Source organism: Colius striatus, chromosome 1, assembly GCF_028858725.1.
Source record: "Colius striatus isolate bColStr4 chromosome 1, bColStr4.1.hap1, whole genome shotgun sequence".
In the NCBI taxonomy this organism is placed as follows: Eukaryota; Metazoa; Chordata; class Aves; order Coliiformes; family Coliidae; genus Colius; species Colius striatus.
In genome coordinates, this window is record NC_084759.1 from 70,670,156 (window position 1) to 70,682,915 (window position 12,760).

General features: G+C 45.9%; 2 protein-coding genes across 5 annotated transcripts in view; both read right to left on the bottom strand.

Annotated features, from left to right (window-relative positions):
* Positions 1-10,046, bottom strand: part of DHRSX (dehydrogenase/reductase X-linked) — a 171,704-nt gene extending 161,658 nt beyond the window's left edge. Inside the window, exons 1-2 of one of the 2 annotated variants that reach the window (XM_061998544.1) lie at positions 9,743-10,046; positions 9,104-9,162 (exon numbers count right to left, since the gene is read on the bottom strand). In XM_061998544.1, coding sequence (XP_061854528.1) covers positions 9,104-9,162; positions 9,743-9,849 — 166 coding nt within the window. In that variant the 5' untranslated portion in view covers positions 9,850-10,046. Of the gene's footprint in view, positions 1-9,103; positions 9,163-9,737 lie in introns of both variants that reach the window. The other variant, XM_061998536.1, reaches the window with a different exon arrangement.
* Positions 141-12,760, bottom strand: part of ZBED1 (zinc finger BED-type containing 1) — a 58,934-nt gene continuing 46,314 nt past the window's right edge. Inside the window, exons 1-2 of one of the 3 annotated variants that reach the window (XM_061998507.1) lie at positions 9,738-9,817; positions 141-2,630 (exon numbers count right to left, since the gene is read on the bottom strand). In XM_061998507.1, the coding sequence (XP_061854491.1) occupies positions 492-2,579 (2,088 nt within the window). In that variant the 5' untranslated portion in view covers positions 2,580-2,630; positions 9,738-9,817 and the 3' untranslated portion in view covers positions 141-491. Of the gene's footprint in view, positions 2,631-9,103; positions 9,276-9,737; positions 9,818-12,760 lie in introns of those variants that run through there. The other 2 variants (XM_061998515.1, XM_061998523.1) reach the window with 2 other exon arrangements.

The window sequence follows — 12,760 nt, forward strand, 5'->3', positions numbered from 1 at the left end:
AGGTAGTGAAAAAGAAAATCAGGCTCAAGATCTTTTTTTCATTCCATAGCATCGATATACTCTAAAAATATTCACTGCTCAGATTTCTGGACTTTAGAAAAAATGTTTTAAAATCCAAAATTTAAAGCTAACACCCTGACTCACACAGGAATTACCATTTTTTTACTCATAGAAAGCACATTAAGCACATGCTTGTCTCCCACTGAAGCCTGTGGAAAGGAAGCACATGGATAAGGGCTTTCTGAAGCCTGGGCCACAGTCAGAAATCACGGGCTTTGTAGAATTTATTTCCTCATTCGTTTCAGTGCTGTTTAATTGCAATTCATTCATGTTTTAAGACAGTGGGGAAAAAACATAGACAATGAAAGCTAAATCAAGTTTGTTACAACTGTTCATTATTTACAGCATTCATAGCATAAAACAGAAGTATTTTTGGTAAGTTAAGACAAATACCTTTTTTGTTTGTTATTAAATGTACCCCAGCAGTCCTGTTAAACAAACCCACTGTCTCGGATATTAAAGAAATTGTTGTTTACGTTCACCGAGTCATTTAAATTAAAAATCTGCTCCTGTTCCAAACCCCACTCTCCTTCGTCTTCATCCTCCGGCTCTGCCTCAGACCCGTTCCGACTGTTTTCGTACAAAAAGATCTGCTCATCCACGTGAGCTGGGGCTAACCGGTTTCTCTTTGCACTTACAACATTAGCAGAAGAACCGAAAAGGCGTTCGGGGAAGACCCGTGTGGCCAGAATACACCAGTATTTTTGAAGAACCTTTGGTAAAACTGGAAACAGCGCTAGTCTGTCGGACCACCACTTCAGTGGGTCTTCGTTCAAACCGAGGACCTTTTGCGACTTAAAGTTGCTCAGTTCCTCAACAATTTGAGCGTGCCATTCCTCCTGGTCTTCCACACCTCCTGCCTGGCAAAAGATCTCTGCGAGCATGTTGTTGATGACGCTGGTAGGAGGAGGAGTGGAGGAGATAATGATTTTTTTCACAGGGGGCTCTTCAGAAACGGTGAAGAATTTCTCTTCAGTCCTAAAGGTGTTTTCTTTCACTTTCTCCAGCAGGCTTTTTGCTTCTTCCACCACTCTGTTTTCAACCTGCTGTCGCTCAAAGGCTGAAAGAAAAGGCAGTTTTTTGTAGCGAGGATCCAAGAAAGTTGCAACGTTGAGAAACATGTCTATCTCAGGCGTGTGCTGGTATGTGGTTGACAGTTCTTTAGCAATCACCTCCTTTGCCATGCTGATTTCTTTCAAATCGTTCTCTTTGATGTTCAGGGTAGTATTCAGAAGCATGTGGAGAAGTGGCTTCACCATACTTATCGTCGGGTACTTTGAAGCAGACATCATCTCCGCAACCTGCTTGAAAGGCTGCAGCAGCTCCACCAGCCCTTCGATTGTATTCCACTCGCTGGCTTCCAGCATGAGGTGGTGGTTGTTGCTGTCCTCCACGAGAACAGCCGCAATGACAAACTGCTGCTCCTTGAGGCGCTGCAGCATCGCGAGTGTGCTTCCCCACCAGGAAACACGGTCGCTTACCAGCATGCAGTGGAGGATGTTTTGCTGCTTCTGCTTCTCGCTCAGCATGTACATCGCGACCGTAGACTGCTGAAAGTACTCCACCAGTTTTCGGCACCTGGCAAGAAGGCTGCAGAGTTTCGGGAGCTGAAAAGCCTGTTGTATTCCTGCGTTAAAAGTGTGCCCCAAGCAAGGCATCTGTACGGGGATATCGAGGAGAGAGCAAGCTTTCACAATGTCTTTACTGTAGTCTGTTGTAGCACCGAAGACTTTTGTGTTGATCCCCCACTCAATGAACGTTTCATAAAGGACTCGTGTAATAGTCTCTGCAGTGTTGTCCTCCGGTACTTCAAATGTTTTCAAGCACCGCGAGTTCACGGTCAGGCAGTTGGCAGCACTGCTGCTGAGAAAGTGAACCGCCACGGTGACGTACGACCTGTTCTGGTTCTCGCTCCTCCACATGTCCGTGGATATGCCACACCACAGAACCTCTGTGAGCTCTTTCAGCACGATTTCTCTAATGGCGTTGTACTTTTCGGGGATAGCTTTTGTGCAGAAGTACTTCCGGCTCGGAAGTTCATACCTAGGGTCCGCTGTTCTCAAGAGAGCCTTGAAGGTGGGCTCATCCACGATAGAAGCTGGATACATGCCCTCACAAATTAAGCTGATGACCGCAGACGTCAACTCCTGATGCTTTTTGTTTTCGTAGTTCTGGTAGGTCTTCATGATGAGGCTATCCTGAACAACCTGCTGCGACGACTCCGGCTTGATTTTGGAAAAGGCAGTGGCAAAGGCTTCCCTCATTTGCTCTGTGTTGCTTTTCACAAACTCGCAGAATTCGTCTGGGTGATTCTTCTCAAGGTGGTAGGAAAGGTTGGACGTGTTTCCTGAATAGGCGATCTGTGCCATGCAAATACGGCAGTAGATCTTCTTCCACTGCAATATGCATCCTTCTGCATTGGTATCAAACCCAAAGTACTTCCACACTTTACTCTTTGCTCTCGGGTGAGCCACTAACTTTAGGTCTGATGGGGAACCTTCTAAACTTTTATTCTCCATTGCTTCTTGGCCACCGTCCCACCTTTTGATCCTTCACTCATTAATGAGTACCTGATAAAGGCAGTAAGATAAAGATACAATGAGAAAGCACAAGTTTGACCACACTTAACTATGTGAAATCAGTGTTTTTGCAAACGTTATCAAGAAACCTACCTTACTAATTACATTTGCAAATTTAAAGATGAAATTTGCAGGAAGTGAGACCTGCAAGAAGCCCATCGGAATGGCAAAAAAACTGGAAAGAGTTTTTATCACATTCTGAGGTGAAACTGAGCTAGAAGACCTGAGTAAATCTTATTTCTAGAATTCTGTAATCCCAGGTAAAAAAAGTATAACCACCACCACCACCGAGCTGACACATTACTGTGACACGAACTGGTCATCTGCTACAGCACTTTCCTGACTATTAAGTTATAGTTAGTTAGGGCTAGACCAACATCCTCTTGCCTAAGAGCTACTGAGCTTCACTGCTAACATCTACTTCAGTTGAAACCTGATACTGAGGGAGCAAAGGTTTTGTTGTTTGTTTATTATGAAAGAAGTTTTGTTAGCTCCATTCTAACTGTTCCAGTGTTTTCTTTGAAGAAAAAAATAAAACTAAAAATCTGCGATGTAAATTCTGGCATTGATCTGCTCCTCTGAAATGTAAAGCTGTTTTCTGACTGAAATAAAAGGAAAATGAGTTTGAGCCTACATACAGATCAACAATACACGTCTGACACCTTTCCTGTCCTTCTCTTTCTGAAATCAAAGCCATCTCCTGAACTACCACTTCACAGTCATGGTTCCTGGAATAACAGTGAGCAATAATTACAGGAAAAGCAGACAGGGAAGCACTAATAAATGTTATTATGCACATCAGCTGGAAAATAATTTTGCTGTATTTTCTTCAAAAGGCTACAGAAGTCAGAAGGGGGGTGACTCTCTAGAGATGAGCATGGTGATAAGGCAAGAGCTGGCAATCCGTACCTCAGTATCTGCACAGGAAAATGCTGCTTGTGCAAAGAGTAACATGCAAGTACTACTTGAGGCCTATAGCGTCTCTGTGCACAGTGCTGGCAGCTAGTACCTGCCAGAGCTGATTTCACTACACCGAAAAGCCAAGCCACAGCATGACTGCACACTGACGCTTCTCCGTTTCTTTGACACCCACCAGCCGAGCTGCTGTAACAGCAATGAGTCCTCTGTCAGGAGCCTGGCCAGGACTGGGAAGGAGAAAGGAGCCATCAGTTAAACACATATGCAACCTTCTCCACAAAAATCGAGGGAAAAGAGCAGGAGAAAAACACCAGGAGCATTCCTGCAGCCAGCCAGAAGGCAACGGCATTGCTCCTACTCAGCTTGTCAACAGCTGCACCTGCACCCAAGCCCAGAAATCCCCAGGTGGTAAGACTGGCTAGTTGAAGGAGGAAGAACCCATCTGACTTTTTCATATTGCTGCAAGGGAATATAAAAGAAAAATGTATGTGTGCAAGCTTCTCTGGTCTGCTTTCTGCTTGTTGATGAACATTCCCAAGAAAAGCCATTTTCTCACTAAACTATAGCTGATATTTTGCAGCACTTTCTGAATTACTTGAATGAAAGAACAAAGACAGGTTCACCAAGGCTACACAGGTTTATTTAAGCACAGCTGTTGGTTTAGAAGCAGAGATTCAAGACCAGCATTTTACTGGACTTTCTCAGAAGACTTACTTTTGAGTGAGTCATTCCAAAGATGGGCATATCAACAGCAGCAAGGTATGAAATCCCACCAAAAAAAAAGTTAAGTTTGAAAGACAAAGTGGTGTAATGTATAACGATGTAATCCTGCCAGAGCATCAGATCATGCATTGACAAGACACATCATATCAGTATATGTTATTATTGCTCTTAGATACCTCCACTTCAATCCATGACATGGTGCCTTGAGAAAGTATAGAGGCTCTCAGTATTTCATTAACTGTTACAGTTTCCTTTGCAGCTATGTGGCTGTTCCTGAAAGCAAGGAGGAAGGCAATGTAATAAATGAGTTGATGCATCTTTGGTATTTAAAATTAGTGTGGCACACCTTAGATCATAAAAAGTTCATCTCAGACTGATAAAATACAGGTTATTTTAGAGCAAGGGAGTGTGACAGACTCACTCCACCCTTCATTCTTATGTATGTTACAGCTTTGCCATCGTTTTCAGACAGACCTGGCACTTGGCAGCGGTGGCACGGAACAGCAGTGCCACAGTTAAGGACATGCCAGCATAATACAGCCTTTATTATAATGTTGTAAACCACATTTCAGCTGTCATTATAGCTTGAATGTAAACTGTTAATCATCCCTTCCTCTCTTCAAGTGTTATACAATGTAACTGGTACTATGAAGAAAACAAAAACCTGCAAAAATCCAAATCAACTTACACCGCCCATTTTTATAAAAGAAGAGGTAAATTTTTCCCCTTCAGTGAAACAAGTGTTCATAGCCTAGGCTTGGCAAAAACTAGAGTAGCTTCAACTTCAAGCCAAACTGAAGACACCAGCACCTTGCAGAATGAAGTATCCATTGGGAATGAAGCACCTCACTGCTTTTGAGACGTGCTGCAGTTTCTCAGAAGGGGAGCTGATGGAAATGTTTTCTTTTAGCTTGCTAAACTTTCCCTGATAAAAAAGCTAGAGCCACTTTGGTTTGCTGAAAACTCTTCAGCACACAGAAACCTTCAGGATACAAACATGCCTCTTCCTTTCTCCCTTGAATTCACACCCACACTGAAACACAGCACACCTTGGGAGAAGCTGCTGTCTCCCTCGTCTTCTCCATGCAGAGGGCAGAGGTTTCTAAGAGCACGTAGACAGGGTTATTGCCTGGCCTTGCAGCGGGCTCAGCTGCCACAGGTGGAGGAAGAGGAGGAAGGGTCCAGATTTCCTGGTCCATGCACCTCATTCCCGCTCTCCCTGTAATAGGCTGTGCTGCCTCCTCATGCCTCTCAGACCCCTAACACACTTTCCTAACACAAATCCACAACTCTTCTCTCCATGGCAGGGCTTGGGACAAAATATTGAAATGCCAGCAACAACGCATGTTGCGGAGGGCAGCAGTACTACTCTTGCACCAGGCAAAGGGTAGTACCAGGCAGTACTACTCCTTTTCCCGGTGGCAAAGCAAATAGGTTCAAAATCTATAGAAGAGCCCCTCAGACTGTGAAATCAAGTACAGAGATGTGAGGAAATGTGGAGTGTGCAGCCACTCTGCGACCTTACCTCTGCCCCCTTGCACACACACAGCGATGGTATCCTCTCCAGTTACACAGCAGGTATCATTGTCACACAGCCCCAGGCCCACTCAACACAAGGGCAACCATAAAAAAAGTGCTCCCTCAGTTCTGAAACTACCTAAATAACTCTCTCAGGTGCGTGCATGGGGGAGAGGGATTACTAGATGCAATTTAATTTTGCCTGCCATCAGTCCTTCCTACCTGGTCGCTTCTCTGCCCACCTCTGGATGTTTTACAACCTGGAGCTCGTACAGCTTTGAGCAGGAAGCACTCAGTCTATCATTATGCCTTACTCACGTAAGGTAAAAGCCCTCACTGCATGAATCAAAATTAAGCAATGTTTGTTCCCAAATTAGTATTTCACGATTCATTGTCAAGAAGCTTAGTACAAATGATGATCCTGAACAAAAAGTGGGGCAGATTAAAAATATATATGAAATTTCAATCACTTTTATGAACAGGAGTTGTCTTTAAGATCTTCTGAACTTCAGCCATGTCAGCACCTTCTGAGCAAGTCTTCAACATATCACAGGTACCAAATTTAAATAGAGAATTTAAAACTACAAAACATTCAGTGTTTACTTTTCCCCTACCAAGTTTCAGTGAAACGGGTACAGTAGAAGAGAAAATGCATGAGGAAGATGCCAAATAAATTTCTTGAGAAGCTTTTAAAATACTGAAAGACTTGTTATATGAACCATTTTTGTAAGCAGTGGGATGACTTTCAGTGACCACAACTTTCAGTGTTAATATCCTGGTGTCACAATTAATTTGTCTTTTATCAATCCACTGATTAGATTTCTGTTTTTAAAAAGCTATTTATTTCAAGATCTTTAGTCAAGCAGCACTTTTTTGGAGTTTCTTTTTTTTTTTTTTATTTAAGACTAAACACTGCAAAAAAACAAACCAAGCAGAAACTATTAATTGTTTAGACCACTGAAGACTAACACAGTTTACATTACGTATGTTTAGTTATACCGTTTATGTTATTAGTACTTGCAAAAATGTTTTAGCGTAAGTTAAACGTAAGTTTCCTTTTACTTCTGCACTCTTAGTCAGCAAAGCAATCACTGACTGCACCCCACTTATTTTCCCACCTCTGTATCTCCCTTCCCTAAGCTTCAAGATCAAAATTTCAGACCAACTTCTCTACTCTGCATTGGAGTAATGGGGGAGAGGCTCACTTCAATAGCAAGCATTAATGTCTTTTCAGTTTGCAACTCAAAACAATTACCAAGTTTTTGCACTGAATCTAGACTTCAGAGCTCAAACTGCCCTCTTTCCCAAAAAAAACTGTCTCAAATCCCATCTATAAAATATCAGACAAACTCCAGCAGGATGTGATTGAAGACCACTTTTAAAGGGCATGTCAAAGCACGTTGACTAGAGCATGCAACTCTAAGTTAAAGAAAAAGACAAGAAAAAAAAATGAAACTAATTTGCTTTACTTGAGTTGAAATCCTGAACACTTCTTCCCAGTAAGTGCAAGAAAACAAGCTTTTCTCAGAAAATTCAGAGACAGAAGGGTTGCACTGACACCAGACCCTTTCACTCACCCACTGAACTCAAAGATAAGTCACAGGGCATACCTCTCTTTAACCTTCCATGGGAGACCTGCGCTGCTTGCTGCACGAGGAGTGGAAACTCCAATGGGGGAACTGGGGTCAAGGAGAGGGGTGGGAGTTACATCTGACTCTGTTGCCCTGCCCTGTCCTTCCAGCCCCGCTTCTCCTTTCCAGGCTCTCCCACAGAAGCCCCCCGACAATAACATTACTTTACTTATGAGTTACGCACATCCCCTGGAAAAAGACACAGGAACCTTTAAATATACGCACCTGTCTGGACTATAGACTGGAAAAGTCACTTGTCATTTTCTTACAGCAGGTGTAGATTACTAATTGAAGCTTAATTAAGCATGAACCAATACTTTTGATTTTTGTTGCATTGCTGTTGCTATTTTGAAGGTATTATGGAAACATAGTTAATCTGGGTAAAAAGTTCCGATGAGCTGATTCACTTTTTAAAGGCAGTGGCTGGACACAGCAAGTCCAAGCAGGGCAGCAGGTAACTGCCAAGAGACAACTGCATGCAAAAAGACTAATCTGAGGAGAAAACTCCTTGTCCTTGGAAGAAACCACCCCGAGTCGAGGCTGAAAGAAAACTTTCCACATTTGTCAAATCTGCCCTGGTCCTACTCAGGCAGCTGACGTTTCCCAGGTTGGATCTTCACTGTCTTTTTCAAAAATTTCCAAATTAAACACTTTTTTTTTTTTTTAAATAGCAGCTAAGAACAGACTGCAACAAAACACTCGGGTTACATTTTTGTCATGCTGTTTCTCTTCGGTTCAAAAAAAGATTTGGAAAGTGTTACACACCCTAGGCACAATACCCAGCTGCGCTATGCCAAGAAAAACTAATGCTACAAAAATGCTCAGATGACTTCAAACTGTATCCACATCTGCCCTTATGGTCACCAAGGTTCTCTCATTTGTTTGCTAGTTTTATCTCTGTGTTTTGAGAATAAGAAAGGAGAATCCCAGTCCATCAAAGAAGTATCAGGAATGAATAAAAAGTGGATAAAATGCTACCCAAGGAAGCCATGGGTGATGAAACGCACAAGTACGCTCTTACTGTGTGGTATACTTGTCCCATCTCCTCCCCAATGCTTCAGATATTCTTTAAAACTATTTCCTCATCTGCCTCATCTCCTAACTGAAACTATGCTCAAAACTTTTTTTTTTTGTTTTACTGTTCCTCTGGTTAAAACTCTGCTAAGCAGTGCAAAGTTAAAGGTACTGACTTGCATGCAGTCATACACTCAGCTGTAATGATACCCTACGTGTCTGTCTAGGCTCGTAGTTTGCTCTAAGTTTAAAAACTCCAAACCATTTTAAATTCCTCACGAGTAGTGTGAAGAAAGAGGAAATTCAGATCTTTGCCTTCTGTCAAAATTTCCTCAAGTCACTACTAAACACGCTGTTGACCCCAATAGGAAAAGCTCAAAAATGTAATTTCTCCAACAAATAACTCCTCTGTAGTCCCTTGGAGAAAACTCCAAGCGTCGCTCACTTGTCAGCTTCAAGTCTGCCAAGAACTGACAGCCGGTATCAAAGTTGAAGCTTTCAGAGAGTGGGCTCCCGTCCCGGGGTGGCCGAGGCGGTCGGGCAGGCAAGCTGAAGCCGGCGGACCCGGTGGCGGGGCGGGGGCGCGGCGGGAGGATCGCCCGGCGCCGCGGCCCGGCCGGCGGGTGGCTGCCCGCCTCTACCCGCCTTCCAAGCACCTACCTGGGCTGAGGGAGGCTGAGCCTGCGCGGCTCTGGGCCGAAGTCTGAGGCGAAACCGTCAGAAAGCAACAAATAAGAAGAGGAGGAGTGGGGACCCCCGGCCCGCCGAGCCCCCACGCCGTCTCCCGAGGCCGCAGTCAGGCCGGCATGCAGCCAGCCGCCCGTTCCGGGCCCGGCCCCCCGCCCCGCCTCTCCCCGCGTCCGGGGCGGCCGCGGACCGGGGGCTGGATGGAGCGGTAGGGGCCGGGGCCCGCCGGCGGCAGCGAGGGCGGAGCTCGGTGGGGCGGGGGCAGGGAGGGCGCCCCGCCAGCCGCAGCACACATCCCCCTTCCCCCCACCGCCACCGGGCCGCTGTTCTCGGGCGGCGCGGCGGGCCCGGCCCGGCCGTTGGGGAAGTGGCGTGGCTCGGACTCCCCACCGCTGCTGCCAAGGTTGCGGCTGCCCTGTCCTGCCCTTCCCTGTCCGGGTTGGCCCCGGGCTTGGGCCCCCAGGTCTTGGCCCCGCGCTTCCCGGGCCAACATTGCTGCCGCCCGGGAAGGGGGAGGCGCGGCAAACTTTCCCCCCTCTATGCGGCGGGGACTGCCGCCCCCGGGCCCGCTGCTGCCCCGCCCCGCGGCGCCGGCTTCGGTGCTCACCTGGGGCCGGGGGGCAGCGCAAGCGGAGGCGGCGGCGCAGCTGATGCAGGATGACGAGGAGGCCGATGCGGTACACCCGGAGCAAGGGCACCAGCGCAGACAATAGCGACATGGCCGCCTCCCGCCCCGCAACGGCGGGCTCGAGGCTCGGCGGGCAGGGAGCTGGAAGAGTGGCCGGCCTGCGCCTGGCACAGTATCTCGCCGCCGGGCCGGGCTGGGCCGGGAGGGGCGCAGCGCGGCGTGGTCCCCACCAGGCGGAAGGGAAAGCGCCGCCGCTGTCACAGCAGCGCCCGGACGCGCTGCGGCTCCCGTCCTTCTGGGCATGTGCGGCGGGGGAAGGGCCGCGCCGTGGCCGACGCGGGAAGGGAGGGAGGTGGGGGCGGTGGCGGCGGACGGACAGGCTGCCGACAGCGACAGAGTGGCGGCTTGGCCCCCGCCGAGGCGCCCAGGGAGCTGGGGAGGGGGCGAGGGGAGCGGCGCTGCGGTGCGCTTGGCGGCGGCGTGACTCAGCAGCAGCGGGGGAGGCGGTGCGGTGAGCCGCCCGTTGAGGCCGCCGGGGTTTGGGTGCAAGTGACTCTCGCTGTTAGGACTGTTACAGCTACGCTCGCTCAGAAGCGTCAAGGCGGGGATGAGACAGACGGCTGTGTCTCAGAATCCCGTGGCCGAAAGCGTTCAGTGAGTGGCCTCAGGATTTCCATTCTCTTTGGCACAGATGTGGGGCGGCTCCTGCTGCTGAATCCTGCGTGGGTATCGCTGGGTCTGGGCACGACCTCTGTCACCTCGGACATCCTTCATGCTTATTCCTCTCGCAGCCGTGGTTCCGGCCAGCTGCAGGTACCAATGCAACGACCAAATGCAGCTTTATGCACAAAGCCTTCCTACATCAGCTGCCTAAATTTTATACCAGCCTGACAAATGCATTCTGTACAGCCATACCTTAGCATATCACATGGCTTATCTCCAAAGTTTTGTGTTGTCAGTTTTAAACCCTCAGCCTTATTTTAAAGATGCCAAGTGCTTAGAACAGAAGAGCATGTTCTACTTATCAGTCTGCTGGTAGAAGGCTTGTTTCGGCTACCGGAAATACAGTGCCTGGCCTTGGCATCGTGGTTTTCATAACTGGCGGTGTTTCATAAATACAGATAAGCCTCAATATCAATACAAAACAAATACCAACAGTGGTTTCACAAGTGGAAGCGTTGACCTTTATATTCAGTTTTAAATCCTTTGGTAACATTTTGTCTTTGAGGATGATGGGGAGCCATCCAGAGTTCTGGAGGTACATTTGAAATGTAATCTCCTCCCACTTAATAAACATATCTTCTAGAAAAAATACAATTAACAGTATCGTTTTTTCTAAGTCAAATCAAATTGCTTAGCAGAACTGACTTTTTGTTATTTCATTAGAAATATTCATAAAGGGAAAGCACAGTATGTAGTTGCTCCAGGACAAAACCAACCATTTAATTTTATGTTATCTCTGGTGAATTATTTCTTTTTATTATCACATGGAATTACGCAGACATAAATAAGAAACAGAACATCACGAAGTCATGTCAAGGAGAGAGTCGTTCTTAATGTATATTGTTCTCAACTATGTATCAAGTAATAGAGCACCACATAAAAAGACATGAAAGAAGAAACACTGACATTTACTAAAGGTGAATTATTCTTTCAACTTATCTCAGTAAAAATCAAAACTCTACTCCTTTATGTTGCATTTATTTTGCTTAGAACTACAGCATTCATGAAAGCCTTTTGCATCATTTACCTGTGAAACTTGCCTACAGTATATTTAACCAATCCCTATACAAATATACCACGGTTTCTCAGGTTTTCTAGTACAATAAGATCAGTCAATGCATATTCAAGCTACAGAGATAAATACTTCTCTTTTTTTCAGTCCAAAGAATTAAACTAAGCAGAGAGCAACTTGATGGGTTAACATTATGGTCTTATTGGTTCCACTACTTTTTCTCAAGGGTTACTTATTTTGGTTTTAAATACTTACATATTTTTAAAAAATAAAATTCTTTTTAACTCTCCATGGTTCACAAGTATTGCTTCACAGGAAGGAGATGAAGGCAGGAAGGGAGGATTTTTTTTTTCAGCACTGTTATTACATTATTTTTTTGTCATGGCTGAGGGGTATGGGGGAGAAATGAAAATATTAGCAAAAGGCTGTAGGTCTTTAATTATTTTCAAATAGTGTGTTATTATACATTGTAATTTTAACTGATACTTCCTTTTCCTTCCTTTCAATACTTGTTACTGATACTTTGTTTTGTTCCTTGCAATCATTAACTGCAAAGCCAGCAGTTGGAATCTCTTCCATCTACTTCTAAATACCTCACTGAGACATTATTAACTCAATGAAATGTTAACGTGTCTGAGCCCTGGAAGGGACGAAAGGAGCAATCTAGTTTTCTCAGCTTTGCTGTACAGGCAGGAGACAGAGTGGCACTTCTGAAGACGTGCAGAAGATGATTGCTTCCCTCTTTGCACTGATGACTGCAAGTGAGCTCACAGTGCCCGGGGTTAGAGCACAAATATCCCCTTGGAAAGATATTGGAAACATTAGTAACGCCCCATCCACACACACTGCAGCCTATCTGTTCCTCCTGCAGGACTGGCACTAATGAAGCCGTATGTGATCACAGTGCTTCCACCCACATTTTGCATAAAGATGCGTAAAGCTGTAAGAAAGGAAGTGGGTGATGTTTCTAGACTGTAATTAAGCCCTGAGCTCAAACTTCTCAGCAGAATGGCATAATCAGCAACCATCGGGTAGTGCGAATGGTAGGTATCCAAGCCGAGAGCCTGTGCAGCCAGGAACAGGCAAAGCATCACAGCAGACAGATGCAAACCCAAGGTTAGCCTGGCAGTACAGACGCTCTCTGACACTGGGTGGAGGATTAGAAGGTTGTGCCCTATTTTTCTCGTTTCTTCCATGACAATCTCCTGTACAACACCTCTTTTCCAGGCAGGTGAATTCGCTCCCCTTGAGATTAGAACTGGAGTCA